Below are 20566 nucleotides of genomic sequence, written 5' to 3'. Positions count from 1 at the left end.
CACACACACATCTTCAAAGCCAGCAAGGGAGGACCCCTCACTCCAGTCTGCTAAGATGGAGTCTTACCTGATGTCATCTTTGAGACGACCCCATCACCTTTGTCGTGTTCCCTTGGCTAGAGGCATGTCACAGGTCAATCAGTTACCCTCTTGGCCTTCTGTTGCCTCATCTGCAAAATGGGAACTTGCTCCCAGGGTTGTGCATGACTGGCTCTTTCTTGTCATTCAATGTCAACCTAATGTCACGTCTTCTGAAAGTCCTTCCCTGACCCCCTACCGCAAGCAGGACCTCTGCCGGTCTCTTTTCTAGATTCTTAAAGCACTTGTCCCAACTTATGGTCGTGTCATTTATTCCCGTGCTTCCTGGCCTGTCTCCTCTCCTAGAACACAAGCTCCATTTGTTGAGGTCTCTCTGGTTCACAGTTGTGTCTCCAGTGACCATAGAGAGGACACCCCATAAATGTTTGAGGATCATTGATTCCCCTGTGTGCTAAGAGCTGACACAGAGGGAACACATGCACGTATCAGATATGTAATCCACACCACAAAGGGAACTGCAGCACAGGCAGGGGCACCCGCTGTAGGAGAGGGGCTGGGATGGGAACCTCGACCTCCTTCCTCGGAGCCGTGGGGTCTGGCTTACCAAAGCTAATTACATCTGCACCCTGTTTGGTCCTCATGAGATGAGAGACTGTGCACGGGGGCCTTTCAGACGTGGATGCGGGTCACACCCCGGTCAGCGGGGGACCCTAGCTGCCACTTGAGACATGTCTGCTTCCTCTGTCAGCTCTCCTGCTCTGCCAGGTGTGTTAGCTTCCTGCGGCTGCCAAAGCAAATTACCACAAAATTAGTGGCTCAAAACAACACAAAATTATTATCTCACAGTTCTGGCCAGAAGACTGAAATTAGGGTGTCAGCAGAGCTTGCTTCTCCAGAGGGTGGGAGAGAATCTCCTCCTGCCTCTTCCAGCTTCTCGTGGCTCCTACTGTTCCTGGGCTTGTGGCCGCATCACTCCAGTCTCTGCCTCCATCTTCACACAGCTTCTTCTCTCCTTTGTGTCTGTGTGTCCAGACCTCCATCTCCTTTCCCTTATAAAGACAGCGGTCATTGGATCTAGGGCCCACCCTAAACCCGGGATTTCATCTTGAGATCCTTGACTAATTCCATCTGCAAAGGCCTATTTCCAAATAAGGTCACGTTCTGAGGTCCTGGGTAGACATGAGTTCTGGGGGGACACTATTCACCCCACTACACCAGGCTACCTCTCCTTAGGTCTGCCGTCCCTCACCTTTTATTGGCTCTGACACCCTGGTCCCTACAGGTCTGAGTGCCCCCCGGGCCATTTGTTTTCTGCCTGCCCTTGTTCCCTCCTCCAGGGCTCCATGGCGTCCCCCTTCCCTGCTTCATAGCACCTGTGCTGCTCCACCAGACAGCGCCGGGCCCGCGTGTCTCCCTGTCCCACTGATTCTGGGCTTCAGGTGGGGAGGGACGTGTCCTGAGCCTCTGCAGCCCCAGCTCTCCGCCCAGACCTGCCCGGAGGAGGCCTTTGAGAAATGTTTGTGGAAGGGATGGAGGAAGAGCAAAGATTGAGGGAAGAGGTGGAAGAAAGGGAGAGGGGACAGTCAGAGGGAAGAAGGGAGGCAAGAGGAAGGAAGGAAAGGGAAGAGGACAGGGGGGACACTTGAGACGGGCGCTTTCAGCATCGGTGGGGGCAGCAGCTTCAGGCTGTGGCCCTCGCAGGCATTTCGGGTTCATGCTCCGTGGCCACAGCACCTCCTCCCTGATCCCCACGCCCCAAACAAGGTCATCCCAGCCCTGGCGACGCCTTAAAGGATGCACTTTAACATTTGTTGCTGTGTTTTCCTTCTTAACAAGTCTTTATTTTTCATTTCTCACCTCTTGAAAAACCCTGCTGGGAGGTGCTCTGGACAGGGGCCAAGCATTTGCTGATTTGATCCACAAACACTTGACTCCAGGTCTTCTGCCTTTTGTTTTAATTCTGCAAGTTCTCGAGTTCGTTCTCCCCAAGGGGCCTCCAGGAGTAATCTCTCTGTTCACCCCGGGTGTTCGTGAACTTGGCAGCAGGGGCCCATTTACTTAATGCTCGTCAATATTCATGGGCTCAAAAAGTCACAATGAAAATAACAATTTAAATACATAGGTTGAGTGTTTCTTTCATCCCCAAAGCCGTAGACATCACCTCGCATTATTACCAGTAACCACACTGTGTTTTCAGGTAGAATTATTATTCAATAAACTCAGGAGCACTCACTTCTAATTTTGAAGAAAGCTATCATTAGTCTCAGAAGATCTGACATTTATTATAAGGGAGAGGAGCTTGCATTTCTAGAATCTGTGGTTTTAATATAGAGCTGTGGAGGTGAATGCATGTTAATGATGAGTAAATCGGGGTTGAAGGTGTCATGAGTTTCTCGAAGGCTGTGTTTATTTTGCCTTCATTCTTCCATTCCTCTCTCATCCGTGTTTCCTGTTAGCTGACAAAGATTCTCTCCTCAAGCAAACTCTACTCAGGGTCTTATTAGGCAACTAGACCTTGACTTTTGAGCTTCCTTGTTGGTCTCTACTTTGTCCAATTTTATCAAAAGCCTGCTAAGTCAGTTGAGCCAAAATCCCCCACCATCGATATCTAATCAGGTCCTCACTGCCCAGTACCCCCGGGTGAGGGCTGGTGCCCTGGCCTGCCTGCAGCAAGAATCCTCTCAGGTCGGTTTAGCCAGAATCCTCACCCTGATGTTTCCTGTTAGTGACTTCCGTCCACTGGCCCCACCTGCCTCTGGGCTATAACCTACCTGTCCGTGCTGTGTTCAGAACTGAGCCGGGTTCTATCCTGTGGCCTCTTCCCCAAGAGTCCTGAATACAGTCTGTTTTTACCACTTTAACTCCATGCAGCTCTGATTTTTCTTTGACAGTGTCTGCTAGTGACGGACCCCGTGCAAGGCACCAGGTGCAGAGGTGGAGAAAGAAAGGCCCCGTCTTTAACAAGCACAACTTAGGACTGATGGCCCTTTGCTGTGATGGTGGTGCAGAGCAGAACTTCCCAGAAACTCCCCAGCCCAGTTTTGCTGCATATGGTTCACTGTGTTACCCTAAAAAGGGATCAGCAAGCTTTCTCCGTCAAGGGACAGATAATAAATATTTTAGGCTTTGAGGGCCACATTAGTTTCTGTTGTACATTCCTTTATGTTTTTGCTTCGTGTGTGTGTGTGTGTGTGTGTGTGTCTTGTTTTGTTTTGACAACACTTTAAAGATGTAAATGCCTGTCTTAGCTCATAGACCATACAAAAACCGGCTGAGGGCTGGATGTGGCCGACCTCTGATCTGGAGAAGTTACTGACCGTGGCCAGGTCTCAGTTCCCGCCTCTACAAAGCAGAGACCATAACACCTGGGAGGTTACGTACATACGTAGCAAGGCAGGAAGGCCAAATTGCATCAGGAAGGGGAAATGTCTATACCCACTGGCAGAGACCACGTGCCCAATGAGCAGTCACTGCCGGGAGTCACAAGGCCCGAAACTGTTAAGAATATTCAGGAAAAAAATATTCACACAACCCGCTTGCAGTTGCAGGAAAGGGAAGGAAGCAAGAACACATGCACTCCATTATCATAGTAGTTATTCCTTGCCCCTAGTCTGAGACCTCAGGCCAAGGGAGAGACAGGGACACTGGGTGTTGTCAGCACTTGTCCCCAAGTGTCCTGCTTGTCATGGGCTTGTCTCCAGGAGTCACATTTTCAGCTTCTTTGTTTTCTCTTACAGAGACATCAAGCCAGACAACATATTGCTGGATGAACACGGTAAGCCTGTTATGACTGCTCTGTAGACTCTTTCAGTGGAGAGTTTGAGGCTCTGGGAAATTGAGGGGTTCTGGTGAGTTGGATTTTAGGGTTGCCTAGAAAGACTTTTTTGTTTCCATCCTGGTGGATGAACATCTGTGTAACTTTCTGGTCTGTGTCCTGCTGCGGTGTGTCGACTCCAATGTACTGGAAGGTTTCACGTCTGAAGACGTGGCTGTTCACGTCCTGGAGTGAGGACGACAGGGAGGGGTGGGGATGAGACACAGGGTGGAAAGGCCTGAGGTTCCCACCCCAGCTCCCCCACCTGTGAACTCGTGGCAAAGTCACTCACCTCTCCGAGCCTCTATGTCATCATCTGTAAAACTGGGAAGATGGCGCTCACCTGCCAGATTGTCATGGGGATCAGATGTGATAGTGTGTGAGCAGGAAATCAATTATCAGTAATCTGCTAGGCCTTCCTCATCCAGGCGGCTCAAGCTTTCGTGTGCACGTGGAGCCTGCCCATCTAGTTAAAGTGATTCAGTAGGTCTGAGGTAGGGCCTGGGATTCTGCATTTCTGACAGCTCCCAGGTGAGGCCCACTCTGCTGGTCCATGGACCACACTTGGAGAAGCAAGATCCCATGTCTTGGTTGGAGACAAATTGGCTCTCCAACTTTGGTCTTATTGGAATCTCCTGGGGGATTTGGTGAGAATTGAAGCCCAGATGCTGTCATGTTTCAGCAAGCCTGGTCCCTGTGTTCTGTGTCAGCCTCCAGGAATGTGATGCCCAGCAAAGTCTGAGGACCACGCGTCTGGGGCACAGCCCAGCATTGCACGGCTTGGCTGACCCGACAGTCGATCGCACTCGGTGCCAATGGCAGCTTTCCAGCCAACCGTTAGGCTGCCTTGAAGACTAAATTCGCTGACACTGCTTCAGGAGCTCATCACCCAGGGGCTTTCAGGAGAGTGGGCTGGAGTGAGCAGGTGGGGATTTCTCTGAGGTGCTGCTGAATCATTCAGGGATCAGTCTGCTGTCTCTTCTACATAGCTCCTCGGGGCCTGCCTCCTGCACCCCCGTAGGCTGAGGCCATGGTCTTGAAGTCCCTCTAGAACCTTGTATGTGCCACCAGTGTGTCTCAGATGTCCTTCCTTGTTGTGTAAACCCGTTGGTATTGGCAGGTTGGTATTGGTGGATGGGACCATCTGGGCTCGAATCTCCTGCCAGATGCTAAAACAAGACTGAGTGCTGTAGGGCAGTGGGATGAAATCCCTGTGCTCCTGATGGAAGGTCAAGGATGCCCTCAAGACACCAGGGGAACTGGGCAGAGCTGAGGATGCAAATCAAGGCTGAAGAGGAAGCAAAACTGAGGTCCCCAGTTTGTGTCTAGAAGTTAGGATCCCGGGATTTGGAGTCCAGCTGACCCCTCCAACTAGCTGTGTGTCCTCGGGCAAGTCACTTTGCTTCTCTGAGTTTCAGCCTTCCCAGTAGTAAAACAGAAGTAATATCACCTTGTAGGGGTGGTGAAGGTCTCAGACCAGACAATGAGGGTCAGTAGCCATCACGGCACCAGGTACACAGGAGGGCTTCTATCACTCAACCTCTGCCTGCCCCTTCTCTGCTCAGGGCAGGGCAGGGTCAGATCACAGAGGCAGGTGAAGTGGAGGTGAGAAGAGGCACAGGCTGAGTTATGCGGGACCCGTCCAGGATGGCAGGGCAGTCCAGGAAGCCAGGGGTCTGGAGCGGGGCGCTCTGGGCAGGATCCTCAGGGCCCTGCCCCAAGAATTGACAGAGACCTTGGGGCAAAGACCTTTCAGGCCCTGAAAGGCGGGAACACACGTTAACAAGAATAATTCAGCCATTTCATCTACAAGGAAATGAGACGCGGAGAGCCCATGGGGAGGCCCGGCCCGTCTGACTCCATAGTTCACACTCGCTCCTCAGCCCCTGGCCACAGTGCTCCCGAAGCTGCTGCTGGAAAAGACACAGGCGGCAGGCTGTCCCCACAGCCTTCTCTGTGTTTCCCCGTTCCTGAGCTCCTGGGTCTCCGACCATCCCTTCTCCTCAGCCCTATCCCAGTCTCCTTCCAGATCTCCTCCCCACTCTCTGAGCTCCGTCCTCCGCCACCTCCCACATGGCTTACACAGAGTCCTGACCCTGCCCTCTGGCTTTGCAGCAGCCCACACACTCTCCAAGGGCCTCTGGACTGACCCTGCTACCTCTTCTCTAAGCTCCTGCTTCATCAAGCTGTCTGCCTGGTGTTGGGACAAAGCACTGAATACACTATTTCATACTAAGAAGTGAGTGGCTCATACCTTCCCCCCACCTTTAACATCCAATGAGCGCCTTTTTAGGCTGTGCAGAAGGGAAATTTAGGAGCAGAGAATTCTCAGAACACACAAATCTCCTCCCCTAGGAGAGAAGGACAAGAGAGGAGTCTGCGGCCATGGTCCTCATTTCCCTCATTTATGACCGGAGGTGCTCATCAGCTTTTCTTTGTTTTTCTTAGTCATTGTCGCCTTTTTCCCCCCAGCTTTATTGAGGTGTGATGGCAAATAAAAATTGTGTATAGTTAAGTTGTACAATGTGATTTTTTAAGGTGCACAATGTGATAATTTAATATATGTATACATTGTAAAATGATCACCACAATCAAGTTAATTAACACATCCATCACCTCACATAGTTACCTTTTATTGTGTGTGGTGAGAACATTTAAGATTTACCTTCTAGCAAATTTCAAATATATAATACAGTATTATTAACTACAGTTACCACGCTGTACATTACATCCCCTTAACCTTTTGTTAACTGCGTTACAAAACAGTTTGCAAAACAAATAACTGTGTTTCTATTTAAAGAGTTTGATCATCAATCTCATTGTTTTCTCAGAGAACAAGTTGGTTGGCTGTGTTTACAGTGGAATATAAACATATTTAAATAAGTGCATTAATGTTTTATTAATACTGTTCGAGATCTGCTGGCGACACAAATCCAACCTCTGGCACAAGCTTCTCTGCTCCCCCCCCCCCCCCCCGTGTCTGCTTTGCTTTCTGATCCTTCAGGCTGGGTTTCATCTTCTAGAATGAGCACTGTAGTTCTGCTCTAAGATTTGGGGTCTCTCAGCCAGCAGCAAAGCAGGGAGAGACCACACCTGGAGGTAAAATGGAGTTGAAGGAAGATACAGCATCTTAGGATAACGTGGGGAGAAGAGTTGAGTGTGCGTTAGGGCTGAGGGCAAAGAGCTTGACGCAATGGAATTTAAAGCCATAGAGAGAAGGGGGAGGGAGTGCATTCATTTTCTGCTGGTACAATGAGGCTGGGTAATGAGTAACCGCATGGCTTTAAGGCACAAACCAGAAGCATCTACTTAGCTCGCAGGTGTGTGGGACTAAGCTTTTGGGCAGGGCTTGCTCCTGAGACTGAGGTCAGGTGGGGTCAGCTGGGCAGCCCTGGTGACGTTGGCTGTGCTCACACACGTCTGAGGGTTGCCTGGCTGCCAGCTGCTACACTGTGGCATCAGCTGGTTGGCAGGGCCCCTCAGCCCTGCTCCTGCTGTCTCACCTCCGGCTGGCCAGCCCCACACAGCCCCGCACGGCCTCAGCAGAGCAGAGCAGGGAAAGCCGAATCACTCCAGCCTCCACCTGTGTCACATTTGCTCCCATCCCAGCGGGTAAAGCAAGTCACATGACCCAGCCTAGAGTTGGGGGGTGCACTGCAAAGTTACATGGTGAGGGGGGTTACACAGGGAGGGGGAGGAGCTGCGGCCACTAATGCAATGATCTGCAAGAGGCCGGTGGAAGTGGAGGGGCCGCCTGTACAGGTGGGCGGCTTGGTCTTCTCCACTTTGGAACTCGACTTCCCCAAAGATGGGCAAGGAGATGAGTCAGAGACAGAAGGGCGGCGCCCACGTTTCGCGCTGTGTGTCATTGAGGGCCCTTGTTCGAAGTTCACTGACCCTGTAGCCCCGTCCTCTCTGTGTTCAGGAAAGCGATTCCTTCATTTGTGTGAGCATTGTGCCAGGCGACCGAAGGACACAGAGCCCTGTGGTCAAGGATCTCACAGTTTAGAGTGGCCATTCTCAGTCACGTCTGCACATCACCCAGGAACTGTAAAAAGTACCAACACCAAGGTCCCACCCACAGAGCGCTCATTGGACTCATCTTGCAGGAGAGAGCGCTAGGTGGGGCAGTTTTCAAGGTCCCAGGTGGTTCTAAGGTGTAGCCAGGGCTGAGAGAGGGACAGAGAGTAAATAGCAGGGTCAGTGCTGGGACGGGCAGGGGTGGGGCTGTGCAGGAGCGGAAAGGCAGTGAGGCCAGGGGAGGGGAAGGAGGGCTTCCTGGAGGAGATGTCTGTGTTGGATCCTGCAGCATGAGTGGGGTCAACAGAGCGTTTGGGGGCACGGCATTCCAGAGGGAGAGAACGGCACGTGAGAAAGTACCATGGGCAGGAGGCCGTGAAGACCCACACATTTGTGACTCTTCCCAGCTGGCTGTGAGGGTAGAAGTCACTCATCTCTTATGGGCCTGGGGATGGGCACGTGGGGATCAGAAACCTGACCTGGATCTTTAGCAACCGGTAACACAGCAGCCACATCAGCTCGTTTTCTCCTTCTATTAACTGTGTCTTTTATTTTCTGGCTTCTGATGCTTGACTTCTTCATACTCCAAGCCGCCATCCCCTCGCCTAATCACCCCAGGGCCAGGCACCAGACGACCAGGGACAGCCTTTCTGCCCCAGAGCCCCTGAAATGATCCAGACTAGCCACTCCTAAACCTGCTTGCCCGCCTCACCCATTCCTTCCCACGAAACCACCAGAGAGGCTCTTGCCCTCGTTCTCCCCCCTCTCCCTCTGCCTCATGAGCGACCCCAGGCTTCCCTGTGTGGCCCCCCATGGCATGGCGTGCTCCTCCTCTTGAGAACTGCGAGTAACAAGCTATCTTTTCAATGGCAGTTGGTTCCTAATCTGCTGCAATTACTATACTTCAAATTTCCTATTAATAGAGTATATTTAGAGCACTGAATAACGACTCATTTCAGAGAATTGCCTCTCCATCTGCTGCTAACATATTTGTTGATAAGTGCTCCCCAAAATGGTGGTGGCCAGCAGCATCAACACCCCGTTCTTCCTTGTCAAAACATCTTATAGGCTGTCTCCACCATGCCAGGAGGAAGAGACTCCGGGAAATTAACAAATTGGGCACCGTGTTGTTTCTGATGCCTGAGATTCAGGGATCAGAGCAGCTGAGAAGGAAGTGGGGGGAGCCACGCAGACAAGTTGGGGAGCAGAGGGGTTTCTGCTAAGTCTCAGGAGCCAATAGGGGATGCCATTATTCTCCATGGGGTTCCAAGAGTTTAAGGACAAAGTGTAGGAATGCGGTTTAAAGGTATTCTGGTGTCCTCAGGAGGGTTGGAGTGCGATTCTTTTCAGAAGACTGCTGGGAAGGGAAGTTTCTACTGCAGTGTGACACTAGGGGAGGGTCTTGAAGTCCTAAAGACCCGGTGCAGGAGTCTCTGAGGCCCCCAGTTAAGAGCCCCTGTATTAGCTTCCTAGGGCTGCTGTAACCAAGTCCCACAGACCGAGAGGCTTAAACAACAGAAATTGATTGTCTCATGGTGCTGGAGGCTGCAAGCCTGAGATCCAGATGTCAGCAGGGCTGGAGAAAGATGTGTTCCACCGCTCTCTGCCGGCCTCTGGGGAGCCCCTGGCTTGTGGCAGCGTAATTCCAGTCTTCACATGGCATTCTCCCCACGTGCGTGTCTGTATCCAAATTGCCCCGTTTTATAAGGACACCAGGCAGATTGGATTAGGGGCCCATCCTACTCCGGTATAACCTCATCTTAACTAATTACATCTGCAAAGATCCTATTTCCAAATAAGGTTGCATTCTGAGAGACTGGGTCTGGAAATTAGGACTTCAATCTATGAATTTGGGGGTGAGGACACAATTCAACCCATTACAGCCCTGTCTTCCCCATAGGGGGTTTTAACAAAAAATAAAACAAGGAAGTGGCAGATAGAGGCCAAGACAACACCTTCATTGCTGATCAAAGCTTGAATTTGTGTAAAGGAAAAGCAGCTTCCTGCTCCAGGACCCCAGAGAGAAGAGGACTTGCTATCCAGACCCCGACCTGAGTGGGGCTGAGGGACAACTAGAGGGAGTCTGAGAGCTTGGAGGACCAGACGAGGGGTCCCATGCCTGCTCACAGGGACCCAGCAGAGTTTAGCTGACAGGCTGGTTAGTTCATCCCAAACTGACCCTTCTCATAATCACCCCACCCCCCTCGGGAGGGGTGAGGATGGGTGGAGAGGGACTAAGAATGTGCTTAAGGTCAAGTCCTTCCCTGTGAAATTTCAAACGTCTATCTTTCTGCCAACACTGGGTCCAAATTCCAGCTCTGCCTGGTGAAGATCATCTTAATTGCTCACTATTTCCGGAAAAGTGTCTGATGCTCGGCTGGAGATACGTGTGGCCGGGCCCCTGGCTCCACGGAGCACATTTGTATGGAGCGGGGGTTGCATCCTGGAATGAGTCAGGGAAGGTGACCGGGACCTGGTGGGGAGAGCGGTGGTCTTGCCGTCCCGTGACCTGGGGTGGAGGCAGCTCCATCACTGGGCAGCTGCGTATCCTCAGTCAGTTCATCTGACTGGTCTGGGCTTCGGTGCCCTCCAGAGAAAGCAGCTTAATGAAGCAACAGGCATGTGGAACTTGTGGTCAGACCTACCTGGGACTTGAATTCTGGCTCTAGGACCTTGAATTCTGGCTCCTCAGCTGCTCACACCATGAAAGGGGTGACGAGACAGTGTTAACAGAAGTCCTATCTCAGCAAAGACCCTCATCTACCGAGGTTGCTCAGCTTTTGGTTCTGTCCCAAAAAGACGACCTCTGCTTTCTTTCCCCCTTCCACAGCTCACTCGAGGGCGTCTCCTTGGCAGAAGGTAAGTCTGATCCAGAACCCTAGCTGCAAGGGAGTCGGGAAACGTGGTTCCCTCTTCTGGGCCTTGTGATACAGGAGGTAGGAAAGAAAGGAGTGGATGGATGCTAAGTGTCAAAAGATAGTCTCTAGCATAACACCTCACAGTCATGGTAATGACTGTAATAGCCAGCCCCGCTGCAGTGACCAGTTAACTCAGAAATCTAGTGGCTGAACATTGAGAGCCACAGAAGAAGAGAGGAGAAGAGAGGAAGGACACTGAGAACGGCTGAGCTCTCTCGAAAGCCTTGGGCAAGGTGGTTTCCATGCAGCAGCAACTCACATAGATGAAAGTGCCGGGCAGGCTCTGTGAAGTCAGGACACATCCAGGGGGAAGGTGTTGAAACTCGCCGGGGGTGACAATGCCCCAAATCTAGCAAGGAGCTCAGGCGCCCCCAAGAGCGTTGTGTTTCTTGTGCCCCGCGATTGTGTTACACTCTTCGGTATGCACAGGGGAGCCTGGAGCACATGTTGTTTTGAAGACCCCGCATTCCTACCCACGACCAAGACGTGGGAGGAGGTCAAGTCAGACAGAATAGAAGCAAATCAGGGGGTCATTTCATTGTTTATCAGGCAAAGGCATGCTCCGCCCCAGTCAGTCTTCCTGCTGTGTAAGCCAAACGAAGCCTGGATAAGCTCGCGCCATGCAGTTTGATTTGGTTTCTTTTTCCTTTTGCCGCTGTCCTGTGATAAGTTCGTTCCGGTCTCCATGAAGATCAGTGGGAGGGGAAGGTGCCTGGATGCGTGATCCTGAGTGGGGGATGGGCAGCCAGCATTGCGTCTTATCTCATCTCGCAAGTGCGGTTATTGCTGGAGCTGGGGGCGGCCGCAGCCTGCTGTGGACAGGGCAGCTGGGCCCACAGCCCTGACTCGCATCCCCCTTGGGCCTCCAGCTGCTGCTTTTCAGCAGCGCTGCTCTGCCCTCTGACTTAGGCACGACGTAGACCGCGTACACCCGCTAAGGTGGGGGCAGATGTTCACAAGAGACTTTGCTCCAAATTCCAGCGTGACGAAAGGGAAAGGAGGCGGAGAATCGTGTGGAAGAGATCAGCTCTGGTGGACTGACGCCCTTCCATCCTAACTCCCGGTCTGGCCCCTCTAGCGGGCACTACCTCAGCCCCCACTCCCAGGAATTCGCCAGAGGCGTGGCAACTCACCGAAGCGTGGCTTCCAGAGGACAGATGTAGAGAGAGTTCACGCTGCACCTGAGCAAAGGCCTGCCGGTCATGGTTGATGTCCCCTTCCCAGCAGACCCCACCTTCCGCCCGGGCTGTGGCCCTGTAGGTCTCATGAGATAACTGCACTGCCCTCATTCATCTGGCAGATACCCATGTGGGCTCATTCCATTACAGGGGCTGAGAGGGGCACGGTGGAGCAGGGACAGGTATTTGTGCAGTGTAGCTGCAGAATAAGTAAGTGAAAATGCAGCAAAATTCAGGACGGCTGTGGGTGCTTCCTTCTGGGATATGTGGGGAAGGTGCCAGAATCAGCCTGGGAAGTAGGAGTCACTGTTCCTGGGAACACTGAGATGATTCCGTGCATCGGCAGTCGTAGCCCCACTGAGGGTAATCCCCGTCATCTCCACCCAGCTCCGCGATCCAGGTGACTGACACATTCTCAGCATCTGCACTTTCAAGCCCACCCCCCCCATATGCACAAGAGGACACGCTCAATAAGCAATTGCTGAGTGAAGAGATGAGGGAGAACCCTTCAAAGTCACGTGGATGTCGTGTCCTTTCATGCTCAGAAAATAGCCCAAGTTACAACTCTTTGTAGTGCCAACCCTGACAGGAGCACCAGTGGTTACAAAAATCACAGAGGGGGTGGCTTGCTCCCACCATCTGAGGTCAGGCTGAAACAGTGACATTGCTGCAGTCCTGAAAGTCAACAGTTGAAATGGAATGTTGTCAACTCCTGTAAATACCATGATGTCTCTAAGCAGTAAAGAATGAAGAAAGGCGATAGGATTCACTTATCATATCTCTTTCATTCAGTCTTTTGTTTGATCAGTCAGTCATTCAGTCAACAAACACTTGGTAAGTACCTGTTCCAGGCCAGGCCATTGCTAAGGTACTGGGGACACAGAAATGAACAAGGCAGGATTCCTGGCCTCAAGGAGACAGACAAGGTGACAGATAGAGTGTGGTAGATGCTAGGATGGGAATGACAATGGAGCGAAGAGGGGGTCCAGGGGAGAGGCCTAAACCAGTCTGCTACGGACTGAATGTTTGTGTCCCCTACCCTGCAAAATTCACATGTTGAAGCCTTAACCCCGTATGTGGTGGTACTTAGAGCTGGGGCCTTTGGGAGGTAATTGGGTTTGGATGAGGTCATAGGGTTGGAGCCCCAGTGAAGGGACTGGTGCCCTATAAGGGGATGAAGGGACCAGATCTCTCTCTCTCTTCACCATGTGAGGAGACAGCAAGAAAGCCTCCATATAAACCAGGAAGAGGGTGCTCACCAAGAATCCACCATGCTGGCACCCTGATCTCGGACTTCCAGCCTCCAGGACTGTGAGAAATAAATGTTTGATGTTTAAGCCACCCAGTCTATGGTATTCTGTTACAGCAGCCCAAGCCAACTAAGAGAGTCAGAGATACCATCCTCTGTGGTAGTGAGTTTCCTGTTAGTGGAAGTATGCAAGCAAAGGCTGGATGTACATCCATCAGTAATATAACTCTTGGGCCAGGTTTTAAAGAATGAATGGAAGTCCACCAGGCAGAAGAGAGGGAGAAGCATTCCAGTGGTGTCAAGGCTTGGAGGTCAGATGAATTTCCGTGCATTCAGAGAAAGGAGAGAAGTGTGGCCAGAGTACAGGATGCATAAGCAGGGCTGGGAGTGTGATTACTGATTATCGATACTCTCGTTCAAACTGGTACTAATGGGTCTCACACAATATCCTGGGCTCCTTCTTTCTCTGAGTTTTGAACGTTTGCAATTTGTGGAAAGCAAATAGCCTAAAACTCAGTTCATATTTGCACATTTTGTAGCAAATTTCCATCCTCCCAAGAGGAACTCACAGGAGACCTCGTACAGCACTAATTTTCACTTTCCCAGATCTTTGCTCAACCGTTAAAGGAAGCTCACCGGGAAGTTACAGCTCATCAATTAGCATGGCATGGGGAAGCCAGAGCAGAATTCTGCTGTTTGTCACACCTGCTGTATGTGAATTCCCAGATGTGCACCAGCAGGTCCCCTTCAGAGCTGCCCCAGAGCCTCCTTCCCTAGGGCCAGGAGGAAGTGAGGGCGGGGCTGTTGGAAGACTCGGCTCTGCAGGGGACAGAGTGGGGCAGAGGGAAACGCTCTGGGGGACGAGGCTGCAGACAAACTGCAGCTTCCCCCCATATCAGCTGCGTGACCTTGGGGAGGTCTCTGGAACCTGAGGTTACTCTTCTGTAGAATGAGGGTAGTGACACCCTCCTGACGAGAGTACTTCAAGGGTTAACATGAGATTTAGCACCAGTTACGCAGCCCTGTGTCACAGCGCTTACCCTAGGCAGGGGTCGCATTTTCTCTCCCTCTCCATCAGGTTCCCTGGTTTGCCCCTTGTCCCTGTAATCCATTCACGCGGCCAAACTGATGTTCACAGTGAGTCAGATTTCGTCACTCTTTCTTAAAATCTTCTCACCTGGAATAAAAGCCACCGTCCTCGCTGCGGCCCTGAGGGCCCTACATAGTCCACCCTTCCCTTCCCTCTCTGAGCTCTTTTCCCACTTTCTCTCTCTGGCCTCCTGCTGGTCCCTTGTAGGGCCTTTGTGCTGGCAGCTCTCTCTGCCCACTGTACTCCTCCCCCGGTGGTCCAATGGCTTGCTCCCTCTCTTCTTCGAGTCTTTGCTCAAATGTCACATTCTCAGTCCTGATCACCCTGTTTAATCCTTACAACTATCCTACAAGGTACTTATTAATGTTAGCTTCACTCTCCAGATGAGGACTCAAAGGCTTACAGAGTGAAATAACCTGTCCAAATCTCATAGTGAGTGGATGCTTCAATTGCGACACCAGCTGTGTATGGCAAAGAAAAAACAGCCCAACTCAAATAGTCCTAAACAATAAAGAGTGTTTTTCAGCTGATATAGCTCAAATCCATTGTAATGCAGCTTCAGGCAGAGTTTGATCAGACTCTGCCATCATTTCTCTGCTATACTTGCAGCTCTATCTTCTCCAAGGATAGGATTCATCTTTAGGCTGCCTTTCTTTGTGGTAGTAAATGGCTTCTGTAGTTCTGGGGGGGAAGGGAGATAGTCATATCCCCACCTTATCCTCCAAAGACAGAGAATATCACTTTAGGTAGCTCCTGAATAAAACAGAGAAAACTCTTCATTTCTTGAACCTCCTGGAAAATCATCTCCCCAGTCTTCATTGGCCCCAGTCGGGTCATATGCCGAACCCTAAGCCGACTGCCAGGGCCAAGGGGTAAAGATAGCCTGACAGCCTCCAGCTGGAGCCATGTGCCCCACTCCCAAAGCCAGCTGTGTGGGGATGAGTCATTGTTAAGACAGGGGATCTGAGTGGCCACAGACAGCAAATGCCCACCACAGCAGCACAGCCATTAGTTCTTGGAAATCCTGACTCTAAAGACTATGTTCTTAACCACTCTGCTCAAGCCTCTCAACAAGGAAAGAGCACCATCGTTGTCTGCAGATGACATGCTTCTATCCTTAGAAACACCAGAAGGCTCAAATGAAAAAACTGTCGAGATTAATGGGGAGTTGTAAAAATTAAGAGATAGACTTAACTGCTTTTCAAAGACTCAAAAAAATTTTAAACAAAATGGAAGTTTTTTTCTCTCTAGTAAAAGTTCAGTCTCTCCTCTGTGGAAGTTCACAGGGGCCCAGGCTCCTTCTATGTTGTTGCTCCTTATCTGTGTAGCTCAGAATGGCCCCTCTAGTCCACGTAACAGGCAACAGAATGCAGAGCAGGGGGGAGGGTGTGAAGGGAAGAAGTGAATTTTCATTCCCTTTAAGAAATAACCTGGAAGTTGCAAATATCATTCTGCTCATATCCCACTCGTCAGAACACAGTCATATGACTACACCCAGCTGCAAAAGGGGTTTGGAATTGTCATCTTTAGCTGAGTAGCCATGAACTCAGTTAAAAATTCTATTGCTGTTTGAGAAGGAGGGATGGGATATTGAGGGATAACTAGCAGCTTCTGCTATGGAAGATTAATAGGGTAGCCAAAAGGAGACAAACAAACAAAATTCAATAGCTTTTTATTACACTAAAAACCACTAGATAGAAAAAGAAGTGGAAAATATCCCCATTCAAAATAGTGACCAAAACTATAAAATATCTAGGAATAAATTTACCCAGGAATTTATAAGGCCTAAATGAAGAGAACATTAGACATATTTTGAAGGAATAAAACAAGGTCTGAATGAAAGACAGAGCATGACCCTGGATGAATTACATGTCCACACTTCTCACGTGAATGTATAAGTTAGTATAATTCCTATCAAAATCTTAATGGGGGTATTTCCTAAAACTGGCAGAATTGGTTTCAGAAGAGAAAATATCTGAGAGTTACCAAGAAAACATTTAAAAGAAACAAGAGTGAGGGTGAACCACCCTTAGCTAATATAATGATAGCCTACGAATCTATTGTAATGAAACTAACATAGTACTGGCACAGCCATAAAGAAAGTTTATTAGAACAGAAGAGAGAATCTATAAGCAGATCTACATATATGTGAAATTTGATATAAGATGAAGGTCGCATTACAAATTATTGGGAAAGGATGAATTTTTCAATAAATATTAAGACGATTGGCTATCCATTTGGAAGAAATAAAATCAGAATGTTGTATCATACCATATATATTCCACATGATTAGAAGATTTCAATATAAAGGATAAATTATATAAATATTATAAGAAAATATAGAAGAATATGTAAAAAACCAGGAACAGGTTTCTGGAAACTGGAAAGTTATAAGAAAAATAATACTCAGAAACTATAAAAATAATATATTGTTTGAATTTTTTAAATGTTCATATGTAAAAGATACTGTAAATAAAGTCAAAAGACAAACAATAAGCTAGGAGAAAATATCTGCAGTAGATAGAGCAGAGAAAAGGTTAAATGCATTGAATAGACAAGGAACTGATTGAAAATTGACGAAGGTTCCAGACAGCGGTTCACAGGGAAACTGAGCATGTGAAAAAGGAGCAGCCTCTTCAGCGGTGAGATACCATTTCTCACCACCTGATTTGCCAAAAGTAAAATCATTGATAACAGGCAGTGCTAGTCCAAGTGCAGAGAAATATACACTCTCGTATTCTGTTTATAGCACCATAAATTGTAACTTTTGGGAACATAAACTGCATACTCTTTGACCTAGCAATCCCCCTTTGGGGATTTACCTAGTTAAAATAAAAGTACCAATATGTAAATATATGCTCAAGAATGCTACTGCTGGGTGTTTTAAAATAACGAGACAAACAAACAAGCAAACAGAACTGGAAACAACCTGAATGCCATAATAGGCGGGTTGTTGAATAAAACATGATGTAAACTTACTATGGAATACTTTGCAACTACAGTTCCCTAGTTCCACAGTTCTACAGGTCCACAGTTTCTTATCTGAAACTCTTGGGGCTAGATATGTTTTCATACCTCAAAATTTTTCAGATTTAAAAATATATCTTTATTAAATAATATATATCATAGTAACATGAAAATAATATATGTCTAATATATAATAACATTTAAAAATAATATATACTATATATTATGTAACACCTCCATAGAGGTTCGGGGAGGCACCCCCATCAAATATATTAATATTTATTTAGCAAAACGTGAATATTCACCCTGAATAGAATAAATAGAACTTTGAAGAGAAGTTTTAGGTTAGGTTTTATCACCAAATAAATTACCAAAAATAATTGATTTTAGAATAGAGGATAAGGCATTGTGGATCTCTTAGGTAGACTTGTGTATATTGACTTGGAAAGATGTCTGTGATACTTGGCTAAATGCAAAAGTAACTTTCAGAATGAGCCCTGGAGTCTGATCCCATTATTGTAAGAACAAACCAGAGTCCCAGCATATGTGGACGTGTGTGCGCCTAAGGAAAAGGGGGAATAATGGAGGAGCCAGATGAGTCAGTGTGGTTTTCTGGCAGGGAGAGGAGACGTTGCGGAGTTGAAGGAGTGACTCAAACACATTTGTATTCTTTGACTCATTATGATGAGCTGGCATTACTTTCATAATGCAAATATTAAATTTTTTTAAGAGGGGAGAAATGAAAGAAAAACCAAATAAAAGCCGTATTTGAAGCATCCAGAATCCACTCCCAGAGGAGGCATGCTGCTGATTGCAACTGTGCATGTGTGGGGTGCAGAAATGACTAGGGTGTGCACCCACCCTCACATACCTCACAGTCGACAACGGGAATGTGGATTCACTTGTCTGTTAGTATCAGCAATGAGGACTGGGAGGGTGCAGGGGGTGGATTGGCCCTGGCTGGAGAAGATGGGATGGGAGCCACCTTGGAGGAATGCAAACACTTGTAAGAAACTTCCCTATTTCTTGTGTGTCAACTCGCTGTAACCATTTCTTGTGTATTAAGCCCCTGACTCCTCCCAACAGCCCTCTGAGATGGGTATTTTGTAATCGTCATCCCCATTTTACAGATGAGGAAACCGAGGCCCAGGGAGATTAAGTTATTTGCCTAAGGCCACACAGACAGTCACAACAAAGCTGAGACCCAAACCAAGGCAGTCTGGCTCAGAGCCTGTGCACCCAACTACTGCTCCACACTGCCTCCCTGCAGATAGGACTGTGGGTAGCTGAATGGGAGGGACACTCGTTCCAGCCCCGGAGGCTAGAGCAGGCTGCGTATGTTCTAGGGACACCACCTGGGTAGAAAGGGTTGCCAGCGGAGGCCTGGCTGGGGCACGTAGGCTTCATCCACGAGCACCCAAAGGGCAGTGCAGATCATCACTGACCGAGCACGTCCCCGCTGCATCTCACCCAGGGGCGCTGAACAGAGTGCCGGGAGGGCAGCTTGCTCCCACCTCAGTGCTGGCCGTTGAGCCTAAGACTGGGGATCTGCGCGCAAAACCACTGGGGCTCTTGCTCTCCACCACGGCTGATCCCATCGGGTGCGCCTCTCCCGTGGGTGGGCCTCTCAGCAGGCCTCGCTGCACCTGCTCTGGCAGGTGTCTGTCCACCTCTGGCAGGTGCCCTCCAAGTCCTCCCAGCGTGGATTTTGTGTGTGCCACTCGCCTAAGTCCCACCATCCCAAACACAACTCTCAGATGTGACGAAAGGCCAAGCATTCTCACAGGATGTGCTGACAACAAACAGAAGGAAACGTGATGGCATTTATATCTGATATTCAGGGGTCTCGGAGCTGCTTTCTCTCATGTTCCGAATTCCCCAGAGAGCCAGTACTGACCATTCGGGATCCCCCCTCCCTCCCTCTCCTTCTTTCCCTTCTTTTCCTTACTCCTCCTTTACTCCCACATCTCCCTGTCTCCTTCCTTCTTCCCTGTCCCCCTGCCTTCCTTCTCAGGTTTCCTGAACACCTATCTGTGCGTGCACCCAGCCGATCCACATCCCACCTGCTCCATTACTTCAGGCTGGACGGAAGGTGGTCTCAACCCTCAGCCTTCTCCCCACCAAATTCATCGGGTGCAGTACGCAGACCCCCACTGACCGCAGCAGACAAACAGCAGAACAGGAGTGTCCTCCCAGCCTGAGAATCCTCTCCTCAAGCCCCCTCCCCCGCCCCAGCCACTCTGGGTGTTACTGAGAGGGAGTCTGGGCGGACTGGTCCATGTACTCGCCAGGAGCCTTCACTCTCTGGTCAGTGCCCCAAGCTATAACGCATAAAATCTCTTCTCATGCCCTCAATATAAGTATATGTATTTATTTATAAATAATACGCACCTACCAACAAAAAATTCACATTATAAAACTTGTACATAGAATACACATTTTTTTCACCTCACGTATTTATATTTGTAGACATATATTTTTTTGGTGAGAACATTTAAGTTTAACTCTCTCAGCAAATTTCAGTTATACATTACAGGGTTATCACCCATAGTCACCATGTTTTACGTTAGGTCCTCAGACCTTATTCATCTTATAGCTGAAAGTTTGTGCCCTCCAACCAGCCTCTGCCTATTTGCAACCCCCCTCCAACCCCTGGCAACCACTTTTCCCTTCTGTGCTTCTATGAGTTTGACTCTTTTTTAGATTCCACATATAAGTGAGACCATGTAGTATTTGTCTTTCTCTGTCTGGCTTATCTTAGTTAGCATAATGCCCTCAAGGTCCATCCATGTTGTTGCAAATGGCAGGATGTCCTTTTCTCTCGTGGCTGAATAATACTCCATCATATATACATACCACGTCTTCTTTATCTGCTTATCCATTGATGGACACAGGTTGTTTCCATTTCTTGGCTACTAGGATAATACTGCAAAAAACAGACATTTTCAAAGTATCAGATAAAATACTACTTTAAGTAGAAGTGCTAGTATTTTTGTCCTGCCCCCCACCTTGTAGACCACAGCTTTAAATCAGACAGAGAAATAACCCAGCTGCCTGCAGCTTTTGCTAACTGGGGTTTCCGTTTCTCTCTCTCCAGGACATGTTCACGTCACAGACTTCAACATAGCAACGATCGTGAAAGGCACAGAAAAGGCTTCCTCCATGGCCGGGACCAAGCCCTACATGGGTGAGTGTTTCGGGCCCCTGTGGGGGCTGTGATCAGGCCCAGTTCTTCTCCTGCTCTGTCCCCACCCCCACACCCACGGCCTACCCTACACCAGGCCCCAGCAT

At 49.2% G+C, this 20566-nt stretch overlaps 1 protein-coding gene across 3 annotated transcripts in view; it reads left to right on the top strand.

Moving 5' to 3' along the window:
• STK32B (serine/threonine kinase 32B) overlaps window positions 1–20566 on the top strand; it is a 336677-nt gene that overhangs the window by 263365 nt on the left and 52746 nt on the right. For all 3 annotated transcript variants that reach the window (XM_058546713.1, XM_058546711.1, XM_058546712.1), the window contains 2 exons: window positions 3777–3814; window positions 20373–20462. In XM_058546713.1, the coding sequence (XP_058402696.1) occupies window positions 3777–3814; window positions 20373–20462 (128 nt within the window). The remainder of the gene's footprint in view (window positions 1–3776; window positions 3815–20372; window positions 20463–20566) is intronic.

This window comes from Diceros bicornis, chromosome 8 (assembly GCF_020826845.1).
Source record: "Diceros bicornis minor isolate mBicDic1 chromosome 8, mDicBic1.mat.cur, whole genome shotgun sequence".
Taxonomy (NCBI): Eukaryota; Metazoa; Chordata; class Mammalia; order Perissodactyla; family Rhinocerotidae; genus Diceros; species Diceros bicornis.
This window is presented reverse-complemented; position numbering and strand designations above follow the sequence as displayed.